The 24,497-nt window shown below is 41.2% G+C and overlaps 1 protein-coding gene across 1 annotated transcript in view; it reads right to left on the bottom strand.

Moving 5' to 3' along the window:
* The window catches only part of ADAMTS19 (ADAM metallopeptidase with thrombospondin type 1 motif 19), a 574,573-nt gene that overhangs the window by 378,744 nt on the left and 171,332 nt on the right, over window positions 1-24,497 (bottom strand). Inside the window, exon 7 of the mRNA XM_053701647.1 lies at window positions 13,512-13,555. Coding sequence (XP_053557622.1) covers window positions 13,512-13,555 — 44 coding nt within the window. The remainder of the gene's footprint in view (window positions 1-13,511; window positions 13,556-24,497) is intronic.

Genomic DNA, 24,497 nt, shown 5'->3' with positions numbered 1-24,497 from the left:
ATTTCAGAGCTGCAACATCACTGGAGTGCCCAAAAGCACAAGGTGTGCAATACTCAGAGACATGGCCAAGGTAAGAAAGGCTGAAAGACGACCACCACTGAACAAGACACACAAGCTGAAACGTCAAGACTGGGCCAAGAAATATCTCAAGACTGATTTTTCTAAGGTTTTATGGACTGATGAAATGAGAGTGCGTTTTGATGGGCCAGATGGATGGGCCGTGACTGGATTGGTAAAGGGCAGAGAGCTCCAGTCCGACTCAGACGCCAGCAAGGTGGAGGTGGAGTACTGGTTTGGGCTGGTATCATCAAAGATGAGCTTGTGGGGCCTTTTCGGGTTGAGGATGGAGTCAAGCTCAACTCCCAGTCCTACTGCCAGTTTCTGGAAGACACCTTCTTCAAGCAGTGGTACAGGAAGAAGTCTGCATCCTTCAAGAAAAACATGATTTTCATGCAGGACAATGCTCCATCACACGCGTCCAAGTACTCCACAGCATGGCTGGCAAGAAAGGGTATAAAAGAAGAAAATCTAATGACATGGCCTCCTTGTTCACCTGATCTGAACCCCATTGAGAACCTGTGGTCCATCATCAAATGTGAGATTTACAAGGAGGGAAAACAGTACACCTCTCTGAACGGTGTCTGGGAGGCTGTGGTTGCTGCTGCACGCAATGTTGATGGTGAACAGATCAAAACACTGACAGAATCCATGGATGGCAGGCTTTTGAGTGTCCTTGCAAAGAAAGGTGGCTATATTGGTCACTGATTTGTTTTTGTTTTGTTTTTGAATGTCAGAAATGTATATTTGTGAATGTTGAGATGTTATATTGGTTTCACTGGTAAAAATAAATAATTGAAATGGGTATAAATCTGTTTTTGTTAAGTTGCCTAATAATTATGCACAGTAATATTCACCTGCACACACAGGTATCCCCCTAAAATAGCTATAACTAAAAACAAACTAAAAACTACTTCCAAAACTATTCAGCTTTGATATTAATGAGTTTTTTGGGTTCATTGAGAACATGGTTGTTGTTCAATAATAAAATTAATCCTCAAAAATACAACTTGCCTAATAATTCTGCACTCCCTGTATATATATATCTCCAAGTTATAACACAAGAACTCACTGGACTTGATATAGGTGAAATAAAAAGTGTTTTATTCCATATAAACAAGTGACGTTTCGGATGTTCACCCCTTCATCAGACCAAATGTTATACTGAATAAATCTAAACATTTTGGAAATGCTTCATATCTATTTAGCAACTTCTATTATAGATCAGGAAATGAGAATTACACAACAGAAAAAAGATTGCAGTGAATTATTAAAAAACAATAAATAAATAAATAAGATTAGTACAGTTGGGCTGGATGTACTAAAAGACAGATGGACTCGCTCCCCAACTTTGGAACCTGTCAATTCTACTTTGCCGGGGGCCGGCAGTGGACACTGTACATCTGATGCCCGTAGTTACCATTGTACTAATCTGTCCTTGTTCAGCACCACTTTTGTCAATCACCCCAAATAAACAAGTTGGGGTAATTTATTTTTGACTGATGAATGCTGTAAGGGGTTTAAAACAGCCTAATCCACTTAGTAAATGAACCCAGTGAGTGTTATTTACACACACGACCAGTAGTAGAACTTTATTATCAATTATTTATTATATCAATTGCCCAGCAAAGGAGAGAGTTGATTTACTTCAAGTCATTGACAAAGGAAAAAAGAAAGTTATCTATGTTTAGAAGAAATCATCATCTTTTATTGGTACATATGGAGCAATATTTTGATATTTTATTTTAAGAAAAACAGTATACATTGTTTAAATGTTTAAAGGCATAGTATAAATCATTTAATAATAGTGATGTCGCAAACATAAAAATTTGCGTTCGCGAACGGCGAACGGGAACTTCCGCAAAAGTTTGCGAACGGGCGAACCGGGGGAACCACCATAGACTTCAAGAGGCAGGTGAATTTTAAAACCCACAGGGACTCTTTCTGGCCACAATAGTGATGGAAAAGTTGTTTCAAGGGGACTAACACCTGGACTGTGGCATGCCGGAGGGGGATCCATGGCAAAACTCCCATGGAAAATTACATAGTTGATGCAGAGTCTGGTTTTAATCCATAAAGGGCATAAATCCCCTAACATTCCTAAATTGTTTGGAATAACGTGCTTTAAAACATCAGGTATGATTTTGTATCGATCAGGTAGTGTAAGGGTTACGCCCGCTTCACAGTGACAGACCAAACTCCCCGTTTAACGCACCGCAAACAACCACAAACAGTCCATTTGCACAACCGCAAACTCCCCATTTGCACAAGGTTGGATCCTTATCCTCACTGATGTCATTGAAGGTCTCTTCCTCCACCCAGCTATGTACAACACCAAGGGTCCCCGAAAGGTGACAACAAGCCCACTGGGACGCCTGCTGTGTTTGGTCTTCCACCTCCTCAAAGCCACCTTCCTCCTCTGACGCCTCTTCTTCAGACTCCCCTCTCTGCGTTGCCTCTCTCTGCATTATTATAAGGTGTGTTAAGTAGTACTATTCCTATCAGTTTAATCCCTGTTACGTCCCCTATCCAGGGACGTGTATATGGCATCGATTTTAGGAACCGGGAGATGGAAAAAGATGCTTGGTTGGTCCTCCTACTTCAAATTTGGGGCACTGCGCGTGCAATCTAATGTGCCACCAGATAGGAGTGGTGTGTTAAGTAGTACTATTCTTATCAGTTTATCCCTGTTACGTCCCCTATCAGGGGACGTGTATATGGCATTGATTTTAGGAACCGGGAGATGGAAAAAGATGCTTGGTCGGTCCTCCTACTTCAAATTTGGGGCACTGCGCGTGCAATCTAATGTGCCACCAGATAGGAGTGGTGTGTTAAGTAGTTCTATTCTTATCAGTTTAATCCCTATTACGTCCCCTATCAGGGGACGTGTATATGGCATCGATTATAGGAACCGATTTTAGGGACCTCCTACTTCAAATTTGGGGCACTGCTCATGCAATCTAATGTGCCACCAGATAGGAGTGGTGTGTTAAGTAGTACTATTCCTATCAGTTTAATCCCTGTTATGTGCCTTTTTTTTGGTTTGGTTTTTGAAGCCACAGTGCAGCACCAGAGGCCAGAAAAATTAGGCATGTACACATGCCTGAAAAATTAGGTATTGTTGCAGCCGCTGCTGTAGCAGCAGCCAGAAAAATTGATGTTTGTTTCCCAGGCAGAAAGTGCCCTAAAACATTGCGGCTTGAAACCTAGTTGGTGGCGGATAAGTCATGCAAGTCATCCGGCATTCAGAGATAAAATACAGCAGCGTGTGGACCATTTTTAGCCCAAGGCAGCTAATCTCATCAGGCCTTTTTTAGTCGAATGTATTGCCCACTGTCAGTCCCTTCGGGATCCATCCCTCATTCATCTTAATAAAGGTGAGGTAATCTAGACTTTTTTTGACCTAGGCGACTTCTCTTCTCAGTGACAATACCTCCTGCTGCACTGAAGGTCCTTTCTGACAGGACACTTGAAGCGGGGCAGGCCAGAAGTTCTATCGCAAATTGGGATAGCTCAGGCCACAGGTCAAGCCTGCACACCCAGTAGTCAAGGGGTTCATCGCTCCTCAGAGTGTCGATATCTGCAGTTAAGGTGAGGTAGTCTGCTACCTGTTGGTTGAGTCATTCTCTGAGGGTGGACCTCGAAGGGCTGTGGCGATGCGTAGGACTTAAAAAGCTCAGCATGTCCTCCATCAACAACACGTCTGTAAAGTGTCCTGTCCTTGCCGGCGTGGTCGTGGGAGGAGGAGCATTACTTTCACCTCTTCCCCTGTTAGATTCCCGTTGTGCTGTGACATCACTCTTATACGCTGTGTAAAGCATACTTTTTAATTTATTTTGGAACTGCTGCATCCTTTCCGACTTGCGGTAATTCGGTCACATTTCAGGCACTTTATGCTTATACCGGGGGTCTAGTAGCGTGGACACCCAGTACAGGTCGTTCTCCTTCAGCCTTTTTATACGAGGGTCCCTCAACAGGCACGACAGCATGAAAGACCCCATTTGCAAAAGGTTGGATGCCGAGCTACTCATGTTCCTTTCCTCGTCCTCAGTGATCTCACTGAAGGTATCTTCTTCCCCTCAGCCACGTACAACACCACGGATACCAGATAGGTGACAACGAACACCCTGGGATGCCTGTTGTGGTTGGTCTTCCTCCTCCTCAAAGCCACATTCCTCCTCTGACTCCTCTTCCTCACAATCCACTTCCAGTGTTGCCGCAGGTCCAGTAAGCGATGCTGATAAGGCTGTTTCTGGTGGTGATGTTGACCACAACTCTTCCTCTTCACACTCATCTACGGCCTGATCCAGCACTCTTCGCAGGGCACGCTCCAGGAAGAAAACAAATGGTATGATGTCGCTGATGGTGCCTTCGGTGCGACTGACTAGGTTTGTCACCTCCACAAAAGGACGCATGAGCCTACAGGAATTGCGCATGAGCGTTCAGTAACGTGGCAAAAAAATTCCCAGCTCCGCAGAGGCTGTCCTAGCACCTCGGTCATACAAATAGTCATTAACAGCTTTTTCTTGTTGGAGCAGGCGGTCGAACATTAGGAGTGTTGAATTCCAACATGTCAGGCTGTCGCAAATCAAGCGCCTTACTGGCATGTTGTTTTGCCGCTTGATATCTGAAAAGTGTGCCATGGCCATGTAGGAACGCCTGAAATGGCCACACACCTTCCTGGCCTGCTTCAGGACGTCCTGTAAGCCTGGGTACTTATGCACAAAGTGTTGTACGATCAGATTACACACATGTGCCATGCACGGCACATGTGTCAACTTGCCCAAATTCAATGCCGCCAACAAATTTCTTCTGTTGTCACAAACCACTTTGCCTATCTCCAGTTGGTGCGGAGTCAGCCACTGATCCACATGTGCGTTCAGGGTGGACAGGAGTGCTGGTCCGGTGTGACTCTCTGCTTTCAGGCAAGTCAACCCCAAGACGGCGTGACACTGCCGTATCCAGGATGTGGAATAGTACCTGGGGAGCTGCGGGGGTGCCGTTGATGTGGAGCAAGACGCAGCAGCAGAAGAGGACTCAGCCGAGGAGGTTATGGAAGAGGATGGAGTAGGAGGAGTAGAGGAGGTAGCAGCAGGCCTGCCTGCAAGTCGTGGCGGTGTCACCAACTCCTCTGCAGAGCCACGCATTCCATGCTTGGCAGCCATCAGCAGGTTTACCCAATGCGCAGTGTAGGTGATATACCTGCCCTGACCATGCTTTGCAGACCAGGTATCAGTGGTCAGATGGACCCTTGCCCCAACACTGTGTGCCAGACATGCCATTACTTCCTTTTGCACAATCGAGTACAGGTTGGGGATTGCCTTTTGTGCAAAGAAATTTCGGCCGGGTACCTTCCACTGCAGTGTCCCAGTAGCTACAAATTTTTTGAACGCCTCAGACTCCACCAGCTTGTATGGTAAAAGCTGGCGGGCTAAGAGTTCAGACAAGCCAGCTGTCAGATGCCGGCCAAGGGGGTGACTTTGTGACATTAGCTTCTTACCTTCAAACATGTCCTTAACAGACACCTGACTGTGGGCAGATGAGCAGGAACTGCTCAGGGCGAGACACGGAGTGGCGGATGGTTGAGAGGGGGCAAGGAGGACAGCAGTGGTTGACGTGGCTGAAGATGCTGGACCAGGAGGAGGATGGCGGCTTTGAGTTTGTGTGCTGCTTGTACTCATGTGTTGATCCTATAGGTGTTTGTGATGTGCGATCATGTGCCATCGCAAAGCAGTTGTACCTAGGTGGGTGTTGGACTTCCCACGACTCAGTATCTTTTGGCACAAGTTGCAAATGGCATCGCTGTTGTCAGAGGCAGACACACAAAAAAATGCCACACTGCTGAGCTCTGCAATGACGGCATTCTGGTGGTGGCAATAGCATGCGTTGATTGGCGTGCTGTCTGGCTGACCCCGGGTGCCGATGCATGCTATCTGACTGTGCCACTAGCTCCTTGCGATGACCTCCCCCTGCTTCCAACTCGTCTCCTCCTCCTCTCTGTCTCCCCATCTGAATTTTCCCCCTCTTCTTCTTCTCTTCTAGCGGGCACCCACGTGACATCCACGGATGCATCGTCCTCATCAACCGTTTCACTTGTATCTGACAACTCAGCAAAGGAAGCAGCAGCGGGTACAACATCATCATCATCACACCGTATGTCCATGTGTGTAATGCTGTCTGACTGAGACATATCCCTGTTATCTACATCCTCTGGCAATAATGGTTGCGCATCACTATCCCTCATTTCTTCCAACTGATGTGTAAATAACTCCTCTGACAGATCAAGTGAAGCGGCTGTGGTGCTAGTGTTGGTGGTGGCAGCAGGCGGGCGAGTAGTAACTTGAGAGGTGCCCGAATCTAAGCTGGAGGAGGATGGTGCATCAAGGTTTCGAGCGGAAGCTGTAGAAGATTGGGTGTCCTGTGTTAGCCAGTCAACTATGTCCTCAGAACTGTTCGAGTTCAGGGTATGTGGCCTCTGAACACTGGGCATTATTCTAGGGCCAAAGGGAATCACAGCACCACAACCACGACCGCCCCTGCGGGGTGGCCTGCCTCTGCCTGTCATTTTTTTTTTTCAATTAGTGGTACTAAGCGTGCAAGCTACTGTGACAACAGATATGAGTGGCACTGTGCACTGGCAGAAGTTGGCAGAGTTGACGCTGTAGGCCTGACACACACGCTTGCAGACAACTAACTGCTATTCAATCTATTACAGTCAAAATTGTATTTTTTTTTTTTTAAATGTACACTACTGTTACACCAGATATGAGTTGCACTGGGGTGACACTGTGCCCTGGCAGGCACTGAAACGCACACGTGTGAAGGAAACTGACTGCTATTATTTCACAGTCAAAAAAGTGTTGTTTTTTTTTAAATGTACACTACTGTTACACCAGATATGAGTTGCACTGGGGTGACACTGTGCCCTGGCAGGCAGGCACTGAAACGCACAAGTGTGAAGGAAACTGACTGCTATTATTTCACAGTCAAAAAAGTGTTGTTTTTTTTAAATGTACACTACTGTTACACCAGATATGAGTTGCACTGGGGTGACACTGTGCCCTGGCAGGCAGGCACTGAAACGCACATGTGTGAAAGAAACTGACTGCTATTATTTCACAGTCAAAAAAGTGTTGTTTTTTTTTAATGTACACTACTGTTACACCAGATATGAGTTGCACTGGGGTGACACTGTGCCCTGGCAGGCACTGAAACGCACACGTGTGAAGGAAACTGACTGCTATTATTTCACAGTCAAAAAAGTGTTTTTTTTTTTTTAAATGTACACTACTGTTACACCAGATATGAGTTGCACTGGGGTGACACTGTGCCCTGGCAGGCAGAAACTGAAACGCACAAGTGTGAAGGAAACTGACTGCTATTATTTCACAGTCAAAAAAGTGTTGTTTTTTTTAAATCTACACTACTGTTACACCAGATATGAGTTACACTGGGGTGACACTGTGCCCTGGCAGGCACTGAAACGCACACGTGTGAAGGAAATTGACTGCTATTATTTCACTTTCAAAAAAGTGTTGTTTTTTTTAAATGTACACTACTGTTACACCAGATATGAGTTGCACTGGGGTGACACTGTGCCCTGGCAGGCAGGCACTGAAACGCACACGTGTGAAGGAAACTGACTGCTATTATTTCACAGTCAAAAAAGTGTTGTTTTTTTTAAATGTACACTACTGTTACACCAGATATGAGTTGCACTGGGGTGACACTGTGCCCTGGCAGGCACTGAAACGCACACGTGTGAAGGAAACTGACTGCTATTATTTCACAGTCAAAAAAGTGTTGTTTTTTTTAAATGTACACTACTGTTACACCAGATATGAGTTGCACTGGGGTGACACTGTGCCCTGGCAGGCACTGAAACGCACACGTGTGAAGGAAACTGACTGCTATTATTTCACAGTCAAAAAAGTGTTGTTTTTTTTAAATGTACACTACTGTTACACCAGATATGAGTGGTGGCACTGGGCAAGTGGGCACAGTATACGCTGTGAGCCTGACACACACGCTGGAAGGCAGGCAACTGCAATTAGATTACACAGGAAAAAAAAAAAGCAGACTGATGTTCTAGCCCTAAAAAGGGCTTTTTGGGGTGCTGTCCTTACAGCAGAGATCAGATGAGTCCTTCAGGACTGTAGTGGACACTGAATACACTAGCCTAGCTATCGATTTCCCTATTAAATCAGCAGCAGCTACACTGTCCCTCCTCTCACTAAGAATGCAGCTTCCGAATTAATCTAAAATGGATGCTGTCCAGGAGGTGGGAGGGTCTGGGAGGGAGGGTCTGCTGCTGATTGGCTGGAATGTGTCTGCTGACTGTGAGTTACAGGGTCAAAGTTTACTCAATGATGACGAATAGGGAGCGGACCGAACATCGCATATGTTCGCCCGCCGTGGCGAACGCGAACAAGCTATGTTCACCGGGAACTATTCGCCGGCGAACTATTCGCGACATCACTATTTAATAATGATATAGTTATATACAATTATACAACATATACATTGTTCACAGAAGAAAAATGAGTGCATAATATACATTGTAATTTCACTCTTTCATTATTTTTACTTTACCCCAAAGCAATCAATAAGCACATGATCTGTGATTAATCTTGTAAAGGCATTGAGAACACAGATTTTTTTAAAAGGAAACCTGTAGGCTCTCTGGCAAGATGAGAAGACTTAACCTGAAGCATTAAACTTAGTAACATAGTAATAACTTTCAGCTGTTCATTAGTGTCAATCACATGAAATGTTGACCATTCAAGTCATACATTAAAGCATTTAATTTCAGAGACTGCACACATTTTTCTTATTTTTTTATACAAACATTAGTAGTAATACTATAAAATTTAAGTATGTAAAAAGCATAATTAGTGAGAGTAAGCAGCACAGCAAAATAATTTAAACAATAAATATACTGTAGCAAAAAAGATCATATACATTGATATGTTTACTTCACTGCAGAATATAAATAAAGCTAATGACTTGATCGATCTTATTGTCCGTAAAAATGTTTGCAATTTATAACACAAAATATCTCCCAATGGGCTAAATTACAGGTGGCACAGCATGAGCACAACCTGATATTAAAAGTCCATGGTAAATCCCATTTACCAGAAGGGTTAGCGCATCCGACATCATTCAAGCGCAACCTATTATTTCAATGGATAGCACAACGGTGCAAAATAGCGCTCATTTTACAAGTTTAAAAGTTATAGGTTGCATTCGAGTGAAAGCTGGAATTTTGCTAGAATATTTAGTGAGACTTGAGACCTGTAGTAAAGTGTAAGGGTTAAAAAATCAAAAGCCTATTCAAATACACTGTTATACTCACATTTTTATTACAAACTTAATATTTAAAAAAAAAGTTTTAAAAGGTTTAAAAAGGGATATGGCAAGGTTTTTGACTCGAAAGGGCTCAAAAGTATATATATATATATATATATATATATATATATATATATATATATATATATATATATATATATATATATATATATATATATATATATATATATATATACACATACATACATACATAAAGTACATAGATACATAAACACACACACACACACACACATATATATATATATATATATATATATATATATATATATATATATATACATACCGTATATACACACAATGCTTTAAATCTGGCAAGATACAAAACCAAATTATATGGCATCCAAGTAGATATTATAAACATTTATAAATTGTTGTGAAATGCTACAGAATATCCCCTAATTCCCCCTAATGGATTTTAATATATTTCAAATATTAGTAAGGTTGTCTTAACACAGTGAATTATAATTTATTAACCATTATGGGCCAGGTTACATGTGGAGCACTAAATATTGCTTTCGAGAAAGTGATATTAGCGCTCCACTGAGGAATACCAGTGCAAGCTAAAGTGCACTGATATTATAACTTAAGCACAAAACCACATTGCGAGGAAGCATTGCGCTCAAGAGAGCGCATTTCCATAGGCTCTAATGGGAACCTCGTTCTCATGCCGTCAGACACGACATGAGAACTCTTGCAGCACAGGGGTTAAGTAGCGGAGCGATGGCAGCAAAGTATAAATATATATGTATATGCCTATATACACATATGAACACATAAATATATATGTATATTAGTATATACATACAGGGAGTGCAGAATTATTAGGCAAATTAGTATTTTGACCACATCATCCTCTTTATGCATGTTGTCTTACTCCAAGCTGTATAGACTCGAAAGCCTACTACCAATTAAGCATATTAGGTGATGTGCATCTCTGTAATGAGAAGGGGTGTGGTCTAATGACATCAACACCCTATATCAGGTGTGCATAATTATTAGGCAACTTCCTTTCCTTTGGCAAAATGGGTCAAAAGAAGGACTTGACAGGCTCAGAAAAGTCAAAAATAGTGAGATATCTTGCAGAGGGATGCAGCACTCTTAAAATTGCAAAGCTTCTGAAGCGTGATCATCGAACAATCAAGCGTTTCATTCAAAATAGTCAACAGGGTCGCAAGAAGCGTGTGGAAAAACCAAGGCGCAAAATAACTGCCCATGAACTGAGAAAAGTCAAGCGTGCAGCTGCCAAGATGCCACTTGCCACCAGTTTGGCCATATTTCAGAGCTGCAACATCACTGGAGTGCCCAAAAGCACAAGGTGTGCAATACTCAGAGACATGGCAAAGGTAAGAAAGGCTGAAAGACGACAACCACTGAACAAGACACACAAGCTGAAACGTCAAGACTGGGCCAAGAAATATCTCAAGACTGATTTTTCTAAGGTTTTATGGACTGATGAAATGAGAGTGAGTCTTGATGGGCCAGATGGATGGGCCGTGACTGGATTGGTAAAGGGCAGAGAGCTCCAGTCCGACTCAGACGCCAGCAAGGTGGAGGTGGAGTACTGGTTTGGGCTGGTATCATCAAAGATGAGCTTGTGGGGCCTTTTCGGGTTGAGGATGGAGTCAAGCTCAACTCCCAGTCCTACTGCCAGTTTCTGGAAGACACCTTCTTCAAGCAGTGGTACAGGAAGAAGTCTGCATCCTTCAAGAAAAACATGATTTTCATGCAGGACAATGCTCCATCACACGCGTCCAAGTACTCCACAGCGTGGCTGGCAAGAAAGGGTATAAAAGAAGAAAATCTAATGACATGGCCTCCTTGTTCCCCTGATCTGAACCCCATTGAGAACCTGTGGTCCATCATCAAATGTGAAATTTACAAGGAGGGAAACAGTACACCTCTCTGAACAGTGTCTGGGAGGCTGTGGTTGCTGCTGCACGCAATGTTGATGGTGAACAGATCAAAACACTGACAGAATCCATGGATGGCAGGCTTTTGAGTGTCCTTGCAAAGAAAGGTGGCTATATTGGTCACTGATTTGTTTTTGTTTTGTTTTTGAATGTCAGAAATGTATATTTGTGAATGTTGAGATGTTATATTGGTTTCACTGGTAAAAATAAATAATTGAAATGGGTATATATTTGTTTTTTGTTAAGTTGCCTAATAATTATGCACAGTAATAGTCACCTGCACACACAGATATCCCCCTAAAATAGCTATAACTAAAAACAAACTAAAAACTACTTCCAAAACTATTCAGCTTTGATATTAATGAGTTTTTTGGGTTCATTGAGAACATGGTTGTTGTTCAATAATAAAATTAATCCTCAAAAATACAACTTGCCTAATAATTCTGCACTCCCTGTATATATTTATAGGGAGCACACAGTTCCCATAGACTGCAATGTAAAGGCACTTTTCAGTGCCGTTTTTTTTTTTTTTTTTTTTTCTAACATCCCACACCTGCTCCCTTTAGACCACAAAAAATGCTTTTTGTAGTTATTTTATAAAAAAAATAAAGATGCTACTATCTTTATTTTTTTAATAAACTTTATCACACTTGATTTTGAGGGTATTTTGTGGAAATTTATAAAATTAACCAGAGATCTGGTTTAACGCATAATCAAAGATGCTAAAATTTTTGAATATGCTCAGATTTAGAGAGTGAGCTTTAGGAATCAAAATGCCTATTCAGTGGAGGCTCTTTCATAGGGGCTGTTGAGGTAACATCCCATTAATTTTTTTTTTGGAGGGGGGGAAATAAAATGCCTCAAAAATAAAATGCCCTTGTGCACAGTTAAAATAAAACACATGTTTCTGTTATTAGTTTATCCCAGTTTATGACATAATTTTTAAAGATCAGTAAATTATTCTTCCCACAACAGGAAGAAATAGTCAATGAAATTAATTTTGAGTCAGATAAAAAAATAGTTGTATTCCAAAATGAGTAAAGAAATGACAAACTCCATATGATCCATATATCTATGTCTCTGAATTAAGAACTAACTGCCTAAATTCCTTAATTATGGGGAATGGAAGAGTAAATGGACTCAACATTGATCAAAAACAGTTGTTGGTGCTACTGTTATATTATCTAATTTTCTAAAAACATCCGTACTGTTTGAAAAATATGATGGAAGGCATGATAGATGTGGTTACAAAAACCAATCTACATATTTTATGTATATTTTCATTCAGACGTCCCTGGCTATCACTAGCGCTCCACTTGTAATCTAGGCTATAGTGTTTACTGCCCCTTTAAAAGAAAGGGCAATATTTTGGATTGTGCACAAGTATAACACTTTACAGACAACTTGTAAAATGACTTCAATGAGCACACTACCACTGCTTCCCAGTAAAATTCTGTGCACTATATGTGTATTTTGGAAGCATAAAAGAAAAAAGGCTTTGGATAAACATTTTAACTACCAACTTTACATTTTAATGACACCCCATGAAATCTTATTTCTGTTTTACAAATAATATAAAAATTAATTTAAACAAAAATAATATCATGCAATGCAAATCTACTTATATAAATGTATGTATAGCACATTTTCTTACAGGTAGCTTCTCATCCTATATTAAAAAAGGCCGGGTATGTTTGTCTAATGCAGTCAAGCGCAGTAGAGACAAACATACCTGGCCATAAGGATCAGTGTCTGGTGATCAATGACAGACTGCGTGTGCTGTGGGATCTCTACGCTGTTAAATTGGTGGTGTGGGAGGGTTAGGAGGGAGACGTGTAGGCGGTCCATTGCTAGAGGGGGCAGGAGTGGGTGGGACCGCTATGCTGCAGAAAAAAAAAAGTATCATTGGCTCGTGTTATTGCGATATAGACAAGTTGGTGGCATAGGAGGGTTAGAAGGGAGGCGGGTGGGCGAACCAAAAGTTGAGAGCGGCAGGGAGGGAGGATGAGGGAGAGGGGATCAGAGGGTAGGCAAAGGTTCTTGGAGGGAGACGTGATTTTGGCCCATGCAACGGGCTTTAAGACTAGTATAAAATAATACACCAATTCAATGTGTCCATTTAACAGCTGATGTCATACTTACAAGTTAATTATAACAGCAAAGTTAGTTACTCACCAACTGTATCACATGGTTCATCTTTATGGACACAGAAATCCATCCTTTAAAGAAAAAAAACATTATAAGGCACAACCAAAGCCTTGAGAGTCATAATAATTATAGGACTTAGTTACACTAACTGTATACATCTTGCTGAGTAAATAAAACAGTGCTTATTTAAACGAGGCCTGCAGCAAAGTTTAGAATTAACAAAAAGGTTTAGCAAACATTTTTCTTTAAAAGTTTGACATATGCTCCTCATGTTTTAAGTTAAGGAATCTAAAAATCAGACCAGATTATAACAAAAACAAACAAACAACATAATGGATTAGGTGTCTATATTAAACAATTCATCTAGTAAATATGTATTACATTGATAGAAAGTTGCAAATCATACTTGGTAATAACCTTTGCTCATTATTTTAAGTTGCAGTGGAATTAGACCGTTTGTGGAAAGCAGTCTAGCAGTAGGAAGGGGGATCAAGAGGTGTTGCAAGGCCATAGGTGTTTCCTTAAAAACATATCTGTTCAAGGATGCATATAACTTATGTTAAAGTGAAGGTAAACTTTGATGAATGAAAGCTCGTTTTTTTTAAATATTATAAAAAACCGGGGCACTTTCATTCCTCAAAGTTTAGAAAGCAGCCATTTTGATTAAAAACTTACCTTTGTTCTTCTCACAGCCAGAGCAGCTTCCCCCACTCGGAGATCCGCTCTTCACACATCATCGATGACAAATCCTGCTTCCTCCAATCACAGCTTTCCCCCCAGGGGAGTCATTGCCTGAGGCATGCCGTGATTGGAGGAAGCCGGATTAGTCATTGATGACGTGTGAAGAGAGGATCTCCGTGTGGGGGAAGCTGCTCTGGCTGTGAGAAGAACAAAGGCAAGTTTTTAATCAAAACGGCTGCTTTCTAAACTTTGATGAATGAAAGATGGCTTACTTTATAACCAGTTCACAAAGTTTGTAATTGGAAATGGAAAACTAGCACAGAGCTTGGCTCTAAATGAGTAACTTCAGAACTTATTTAGAGCCTGATTATCTAAAATTCCTCAGTGTCGGAGAAATATTATGCTGACTTGCTGACTGTTGCATGGGCAGCCCTCAAGGTATTTTGTAAGGAATGGGGCTGAACATGGATGACCGGGTAAGTTGCAAAGAGACTTACAAAGAAAGTAAAGATCTATAGAATGCTGAATCTCGCAGGAAAGAGGAAAAGTAAGCACCCAATACTGAGAGAAATTTTTTTTTAAGCAGACACTATGGTGGTTTTAGTGTACTTTACCTTACATTTGTTTCTAGTTACGCAAACATGTTTTTTTTAGTTCAGTTTAATAAGCATATAGTGTATTTTAAAACAAACTCAATGTCTTGAATTCTGGCAAGACAAAACATTTAGATCTGCAAGCGTAACATGCTTACAGAATTTTTATATGAACTGCAGGAAAACTTCATACACACCCAGGAAACGCCCCTGTTCAGCCCAGTGATCATGGTTTTGAGAATCATTGTAAAACAGAAATATAAGGAACCCTCTGAACATATGTACATACTATTTTTCAACAATGGATACCATTAAAAAAAATTCCTTTGACAATAGAAGTGAATTCAAAAGTGTCTTAAAATGACATGCTCTAACTGAATCATGCAAGTTTAATTTTGACTTTCCTATCCATTTAATTGGGATTTCCACTGTTTTAGAAAAAAATATTTTGTACGTTAAATATGAGTTTTACTGTTTGATTAAATGTGATTTGTTTTATACAGGTGCTGATAATCTACAATTCATTTCTCCTGAGAATTACTCTTCCCTACCACTAGGAGGAGGCAAAGATTCCCAAACCCCAAGAGCTCTATAAAACCCCACCTCACATGTACCACAGTCTTTACTTTGCCTCCACTGGAGGTGGTGTAAGAATGAAGACGTGCAATTGATTCTTTAGAAAGTGAGGTTGTCAGTCTACATAGAAGCCTGATTTCCCCTCAGAGTACAGTGCTTGTCAAAGGGACATATATGGGATATGGTTTGTGGTTCCTTTTTCGCTGCATGGGAATCTGTCACAAACCCTCCATAATTGGTCACAGGGACTTGTCTATTGGAAAGTATCATTTTATAATTTTAACTTTTAGACACTCTATAGCCTTATTATGGGCATTTATTGGTTTATTTATATATATATATATATATATATATATGTGTGTGTGTGTGTGTGTGTGTGTGTGTGTGTGTGTGTGTGGCCCTGGTTAAGAACCTATTCATTATTCCCCTTGCTGGTTTGCACAAGTCGGGTTCTTTGGTGCCCATATTTGAAATTTCCCATGTCAGGATAGTGCATGTTAGATTACCCACATTGGGTTAGGACATCTATGTTTGGTCTTGCGCATAGTGGGTTTTGGAACGTATTTTTCCCTTATAGCCATCAGTTTTTTCGTGTGCATTATTTTACACTGTTGAGCATTATCTAAGCTTCAGATGTGAAGTTTTATATGTCTCCTGCTTTGTTTTGCAGTTCCTCAAGAGCTTTAAGGGGTTATAGAGCTTATTGTTTTGCTGCTAATGTTGAATTGTGGGAAACTGTTCCTAAAGTTGACAGACGTTCTGTTAAAGGCCCTTTTGGACAGGAAATTAGAGTCTTTTCTTTGAAGGGCCTTTTTACAAGCAGGGTATTTGCTTAGGTCAGCTTTTTCTATTACTGATATGGCTGCTGCTTCAACTTACTGGTTATCTAGTCTTTCAGAAAAGTGTTCTGATGACTCTGCTAAGATCTTTTGGGTTTACTCAAAAGTACCAATTCTTTTATTTGTGACGCTGTGTTTGATGATTTCAAGATCAATATCAAAAGCTTGTCCTTGGTTGTCTTTGCTAGGAAAGCCTTATGGCTTCAGTCCTGGTCTGCTGACATGATATAAAAATCCGGACTATTGTCTCTTTCTTTTCAGGGAAAGAAACTGTTTGGTTCTGATTTAGATTCTATAATATCTACTGTAACTGGAGGTAAAGGGGCTTTTCAAGAAGACTAGAGGGAAATCTAATGTTTCTAATCTTTTTTGTTCCTTTCATCAGAATTAGGAACAAAAGGTTGACTCCTCTGCTCAGAAGCAAGGCACCTCTGGCCAATAATTTGCATACAAAGAGAGAAGCGCTCTACCAGGAACGAACAACAGCTCAGTGGCTTGTTCTATGGCGATTTACCACCCGGAAGCAGCCTCTTTTAGACCAGTGTGCTTTTCACAGAAGAAAACTTTCCTGAAGTATATCAGTCTGATCCCGCCAAGTAAGGTCAGTCCAGCCCCGAAATACCAGGCAATTCTCCTCTGAACAAGGAACATGACAACCCCAGAGGCTGCCTCCAGGTGGTAAATCGCCATAGAACAAGCCACTGAGCTGTTGTTCGTTCCTGGTAGAGCGCTTCTCTCTTTGTATGCAAATTATTATGACCCTGGGGAAGTCTCCCTATGGGTGATGGGGGAAACCAGACGTGGACTCCTTGCCCAGTGTGCTTAGAGGAATGTGGCTGCACCTCACTGACGAGGCCCATAGGAGGCCGAAACGATCGTCTGGGGTTGTCATGTTCCTTGTTCAGAGGAGAATTGCCTGGTATTTCGGGGCTGGACTGACCTTTCTTGGCGGGATCAGACTGATATACTTCAGGAAACTTTTCTTCTGTGAAAAGCACACTGGTCTAAAAGAGGCTGCCTCCAGGTGGTAAATCGCCATAGAACAAGCCACTGAGCTGTTGTTCGTTCCTGGTAGAGCGCTTCTCTCTTTGTATGCAAATTATTATGACCCTGGGGAAGTCTCCCTATGGGTGATGGGGGAAACCAGACGTGGACTCCTTGCCCAGTGTGCTTAGAGGAATGTGGCTGCACCTCACTGACGAGGCCCATAGGAGGCCGAAACGATCGTCTGGGGTTGTCATGTTCCTTGTTCAGAGGAGAATTGCCTGGTATTTCGGGGCTGGACTGACCTTTCTTGGCGGGATCAGACTGATATACTTCAGGAAACTTTTCTTCTGTGAAAAGCACACTGGTCTAAAAGAGGCTGCCTCCAGGTGGTAAATCGCCATAGAACAAGCCACTGAGCTGTTGTTCGTTCCTGGTAGAGCGCTTCTCTCTTTGTATGCAAATTATTATGACCCTGGGGAAGTCTCCCTATGGGTGATGGGGGAAACCAGACGTGGACTCCTTGCCCAGTGTGCTTAGAGGAATGTGGCTGCACCTCACTGACGAGGCCCATAGGAGGCCGAAACGATCGTCTGGGGTTGTCATGTTCCTTGTTCAGAGGAGAATTGCCTGGTATTTCGGGGCTGGACTGACCTTTCTTGGCGGGATCAGACTGATATACTTCAGGAAACTTTTCTTCTGTGAAAAGCACACTGGTCTAAAAGAGGCTGCCTCCAGGTGGTAAATCGCCATAGAACAAGCCACTGAGCTGTTGTTCGTTCCTGGTAGAGCGCTTCTCTCTTTGTATGCAAATTATTATGACCCTGGGGAAGTCTCCCTATGGGTGATGGGGGAAACCAGACGTGGACTCCTTGCCCAGTGTGCTTAGAGGAATGTGGCTGCACCTCACTGACGAGGCCCATAGGAGGCCGAAACGATCGTCTGGGGTTGTCATGTTCCTTGTTCAGAGGAGAATTGCCTGGTATTTCGGGGCTGGACTGACCTTTCTTGGCGGGATCAGACTGATATACTTCAGGAAACTTTTCTTCTGTGAAAAGCACACTGGTCTAAAAGAGGCTGCCTCCAGGTGGTAAATCGCCATAGAACAAGCCACTGAGCTGTTGTTCGTTCCTGGTAGAGCGCTTCTCTCTTTGTATGCAAATTATTATGACCCTGGGGAAGTCTCCCTATGGGTGATGGGGGAAACCAGACGTGGACTCCTTGCCCAGTGTGCTTAGAGGAATGTGGCTGCACCTCACTGACGAGGCCCATAGGAGGCCGAAACGATCGTCTGGGGTTGTCATGTTCCTTGTTCAGAGGAGAATTGCCTGGTATTTCGGGGCTGGACTGACCTTTCTTGGCGGGATCAGACTGATATACTTCAGGAAACTTTTCTTCTGTGAAAAGCACACTGGTCTAAAAGAGGCTGCCTCCAGGTGGTAAATCGCCATAGAACAAGCCACTGAGCTGTTGTTCGTTCCTGGTAGAGCGCTTCTCTCTTTGTATGCAAACCTCTGGCCAATAGTTTAGTTTGAAGATTCTCAGGAACAAAGCACTTACCACTAGGTTTCTCAGGAGGTGCATTGGTTTGTGCAGCCAGGATCTCCTCCCCCAAGGGAGAAGTCAAAGTAGTAAATATGGTAGCCAAAATATGGTTAGGAGATATAACTGGAATAGGTACAGACTCCTCCTTGGACAGAGGCGAAAAACGTTTTGCTTCAGATAGATAAGTCAAATTCTTGTGGTCAGTAAGAATGAGCACTGGTATGCTAGTACCCTCGAGAAGGTGCCTCCATTCCTTGAGTGCCAAAATTATGGCAAGTAATTCCCTGTCACCAATTTCATAATTGCACTCCGCTGGAGACAATTTCTTAGAGAAGAAACCGCACGGATGCAAGGAACCGTCAGGTGTAGGAGACAAGAGGGCACCTACTCCAGTCTCAGATGCATCAACCTCAAGAATGAAAGGCAGGACAGGGTTAGGATGAGCCAGAACTGGAGTGGCAGCAAAGGCAGTCTTAAGACTCTCAAAAGCATTATTGGCAGTAGGTGACCAATGGAGTGGATAATTCTCCTTACGGATCATGTCAGTGATAGGTTTGACCAAGGAAGAAAAGTTTTTAATAAACTTCCTATAGTAATTGGCAAAGCCCAAAAAACTTTGAATAGAGCGAAGACCAACTGGGCGAGGCCACTGCAGGACTGCAGACAACTTATCAGGATCCATGGAGAACCCTGCAATGGAGATTACACAACCTAGGAAGGTTACTTGAGTCTGATGGAACTCACATTTCTTGAGTTTACAAAACAGGCCGTTCTCACGTAACCGTGTAACATCAGAATGATGAGCCTCAAGAGTGAGTGTATGAGGATATCATCTAAGTACACCACAACACACTGTTGCAAAATATCTCATAGGACATCATTAAAAAATTCCTGGAAAACAGCTGGAGCATTACATAGGCCAAAGGGCATTACAAGATACTCATAATGCCTGCTCCTGGTGTTAAATGCTGTTTTCCATTCGTGGCCCTCCTTAATCCTAACAAGATTGTATGCTCCTCTCAAATCAAGTTTAGAAAAGACTGTAGCTCCCTTGAGGTGGTCAAAGAGTTCTGTAATGAGCGGAATAGGGTAAGCATTCTTAATGGTAAGACGATTAAGGGGTCTATAATTGATGCATGGTCTTAACTCGCCACCCTTTTTCTTCACGAGGAAGAAGCCAGCCCCTGCAGGAGAGCAGGATTTCCAGATGATTCCCCACAACAGAGTATCGGCAACATACTCCTCCATAGTACTATTCTCCACAACAGACAGAGGGTAAACCCGGCCCCAAGGAGGAATGGCTCCGGGTTGCAGGTCTATGGCACAATAGTAAGACCGGTTAGGAGGCAACGTACCGGCACACACCTTGTCAAAAATGTCTAGGAACTCTCGGTACTCCTCTGGCAATTGAGATACCGAAGAAGTGCACAAGACTTTGACTGGTTTGAAGTGGAGATACATTGCGGGGACCATGACAAAATTTCGGACCTGTGCCAGTCTAGACTGGGATTGTGCTTTTGGAGCCAGGGATAACCCAGAACAACTGGAAAATGTGGAGAGTTTATCACTTGGAACTGGAGAGTTTCAAAATGGAGAGCCCCAACAGCCATGGATAACAGAGCGGTTTCTTGAGTAAAGTGTGGGGGCTGAAGGGGTCTGCCATCAATGGCCTCAATAGCAAGTGGAACAGACCGAGGCAATACAGGAATGGAGTGCTTTGATACAAAAGCACTGTCAATAAAATAGCCTGCAGCACTGGAGTCAACAAGAGCCTGGGTGACTATGGAGGAGTCCACCCAGGAAAGGACAACCATGATCACCTAATGTGTAGGTATACCCGGCGTTACAAATTAACCACTCAGAAGAGCTGACTGTTTACATAAATACAAACTTACCTGTAAAATAAAAATAAATTCTAAGCTAAACTAAAAAAAAAAAACTAACATTACTTGTTTTAAAAAGAAATACAAAAAATTAAAAACCTAAAATTACTAAAAATAATAAAACCTAACATTACAAAAAAAAAAAAACTACCATTACAAAAAATAACAAATAAAATTTTCTAAAATAATAAAAATTATTCCTATTCTAATACCCCCGTTTAAAAAAAAAAAAAAAAACAAAATACCTCATCTATAATAAACTACTAATAGCCCTTAAAAGGGCCTTTTGTAGGGCATTGCCCTAAAGATAACAGCTCTTTTGCCAATAAATTAGATGGATGTGTGGAGGCGGAGCAGAGGCGGAGGTCCATCGGTCTGACGTGGAGGTCCTCTTAATGTGATCCTCTATTGTTCAAATCAGCCAATAGGATTTGAACAGCTCTCATCCTATTGGCTAATTTTCATTTTTCAGCCAATAGGAATGCAAGGGTACCCCAATATAAAATATCTTCAGTGTGCGGCGGACGATCGCATGAAGAGGACCTCCACGTCTAAAATTGAGCCGTAAATTACTTTTAGCTGTCGGCCGCTTCGGTAGCTTACAGCTCCATTTTTAAAGGGCTTAATGGAAGTGAGCTCTCTGTGTCCTGATCCAAAAAATGCTTCAAAAAGATCTCTGCATAATTTGGATATTGTTAAAGCATTAAAATATTATATTGATGCTACTAGGGATTTTAGAAAGACTTCTAGTTTGTTTATTCACTTTTCTGGTGCTAGAAAATAACTGAAAGTTTCTGCTCTTTCTTTGGCCTCTTGGTTGAATCTCTTTATTAACAAGCCTTACTTGGAGACGGGTCAGTCTCCACCGCAACAGATTACTGCTCATTCTTCTAGGTCAGTTGCCACTTCTTGGGATTTCTAGAATGAGGCTTCAGTTGACCGAATTTGCAAAGCAGCTACTTGGTCTTCTTTGCATACTTTTACTAAAATGTACCATTTTTATGTTTTTGCTTCTTCTGAGGCAGCCTTTGGTTGGAAGGACCTTCAGATAGCTGTCTCAGCTTGATTTTATCTTGACTGATTTGTGTACGTATAAAAAAAGTTTTGCCCTGGTTGAGTTTTTTGGGGTTAAGGATTTAGTTTCCCTTTATGTAATTACTTGTGGACTCCACAGTTTGGATATTAGTTCCCAGGAGTAATGGATTGTGGACTCTCACCACCTGTATGAAAGTAAACATAATTTATGCTTATCTGATAAATTTATTTAATGGTGATGAGAGCACACGAGACCCCACCCTTTGTTTTTGGGTTTAGTATTTTCTTTAGCACATCTTTTTTCCCTGCTCCTTTTATTATTCCTTTTTCTTACTTTATTTTGCTTTGCTATAAGTTAGACTGAGGTACATGTGAGGTGGAAGGGTTTTAAAGAGTTCTTGGGGTTTGATAATCTTTGCCTCCTCCTAGAGGTGGGGAAAAGTAGGAGTAAAGGATTGTGGACTCTCACCACCATAAAAGAAATGAATTTATTTGGTAAGCCAAAAATTATGTTTTTCCAAATTTCATGTCTTATGTAAAATGCAAATGTCTTTGAATACTATTGGTTTAGCATAATTCCATTGTGATTTTTACAGCTTACATTCAAAATACTTAAAAAAAATGTTTTTATTGAGTACTATGCAGTATGTATGTATGTTTCTTGCCTTTGCATACTGAAATATATGTTATGCTCCTTAGAGAATTCTGTGAAAGGATGCAGCTACATAGAACAAGAGGAGCTGCATCTTTGTGACTGTGGCACAAAAGTGCAAGAGGCGTCGAGATATTCAAAAGAGAGAGCCAACAGTACAGTAATGTGTTAAAGGCCTTTGACAAAGCAGATGCAAAATGCGCGTCAGGCGTTCGCACTGCACCTCTCCTTTGTGTTAAAAATGTAGTTTTACTTGTTGGCCTTTATTGGCACTTTGTATTTTCTAGCGGGTTCTGTACAACTAAGTTTGGGGGCTTATCCCTTATGGACACTTTAATATAGATACTTACCGTATTGTTGCTTAGTGATTGTGTATCCTGCATCGTATATTGCTCTAATATTGCTTAAATGATATAGCCTCATACAATAACGTATTTATGGACAGTGTCCTCTAAACTACATATTTACCTTTCTAGAATTATGATACTTACAGGGTTATCCTGTTTCTTGGGAGAGGTAGCAGCACTCTTATCTTTTTTGATTTTAATATTAAATCTCACACCTTTTTATTGGTGGCATGGTCCACATTGATATTTTTAACTATATAATTAAATGTTATGTTTTAATTTAATTCCACTTTACCGTACTCCACATATATTGTATATATAATCAACCTTTAAAGTGTGCCAAATAATGCTCCTGCCCTTTTTTTGCTACTATCTTTTGTAACTGCTTTAATACAAATGTCATACTATTAATACTTAATGCCCCTTAGAGAATTCTGTGAAGGGATTTTTTTGAAGAATTTGCCTGTGCTGGGAACTTTAGAGAATCAGACCCTTAGGCCTCTATTCATCAAAGTCTGGTGGACCTGATCCAACAGTGCGGATCAGGTCCGCCAGACCTCGCTGAATACGGAGAGCAATACGCTCTCCGTATTCAGCATTGCGCCAGCAGCTCACAAGAGCTGCTGGTGCAACGCCGCCCCCTGCAGAATCGCAGCAAATCGATTTTACTTGATCGGGTTGAATTGCGGCAATGTCTGTCCACCTGCTCAGAGCAGGCGGACAGGTTATGGAGCAGCGGTCTTTAGAAACACAGGGCCTCAAGCTCTATCCGGAGCTTGATAGATATTCCCCTTTGAGTCAAATATCTACAGTTTCTCTGAAACTTGTTTTAATTTAAGCTTTGCAGTGCCCTTCTTGTCCCTCAATTAACCATCTCCATGGGTTAATCTATGAACTGAATAGATTTAATACCTCAAAAAGTTGACTTAATTCTTAATAAATCTATGATCATAAATATAACACATAGCATAGTAAGGGGCGTCAAAAGTGCTGAATAAACCTATGACAGGACTAAAGTGGGGATAAACAGACACACAAATAAACAAATAACTAACTCTAAAGTTTAAAAAACAAATAGGCCATTAAAAAGATTATGTTGTATCTGCTGACAGATTCACAATATCCATACCATATGATCTGTTTACACTGATAATTTTATTGCATATTATTTTTATGCAAAAAGTACCTAATTTAATTTAAAAAATGAAACATTTAGTGAGATATTATTTTTCTTGTTGTTTGCAGACAACTGTATTTGCATTTAAAGCCCTTTGTATATAGACATATATATTTAGAGAATCAAAGAACCATTTCCCGATTAGAAGCTTGTTTGAAAAACAATTCTTATGACAAATGGATACGATAGTACAAAACTGGCATCTGTATAAAATGTAATATTTAGCACTAAAAGTGTATTACAATAAAACTGAAATAAATCTTTATTTTTAGTTTTTAGGCACAAGCTAAAATGTAACTCTACTTAAAAATAGTTAGCATTCCATTTGTCAGAACTGACAGCAAAGCATGCTGATTACATTTCACATACATTTTTGCAAAGCAACACGTGCTAGGATTTTTATTTTTGTTCGAGAACAGTTAAAATATAGATTTATACAAAATAGTAAACTCTAAACTACGCTTAAACAATTCTTTAGATACATTTTTTAGAAACATACAATTTCATACATATGTTTATTAATCCCTATGAAATGCAAACACGGTAACATAAAAACTATGGATTGTAATAACTGGTCAAAGGTTACGATAATGCTTTTGTGCTTTGTGTGGGATTACTTTAACTCACAAGAATATAGACTCTGAAAGCAGATAAAAAAAACTTAGCTCCATTAATACTTGCCCTAATCAGGGTTGTAACTG

The sequence above is a fragment of the Bombina bombina genome, chromosome 2, assembly GCF_027579735.1.
Source record: "Bombina bombina isolate aBomBom1 chromosome 2, aBomBom1.pri, whole genome shotgun sequence".
Lineage (NCBI taxonomy): Eukaryota > Metazoa > Chordata > Amphibia > Anura > Bombinatoridae > Bombina > Bombina bombina.
Note: the sequence above shows the minus strand (reverse complement) of the source record. Positions and strands in the feature narration are given on the sequence as shown.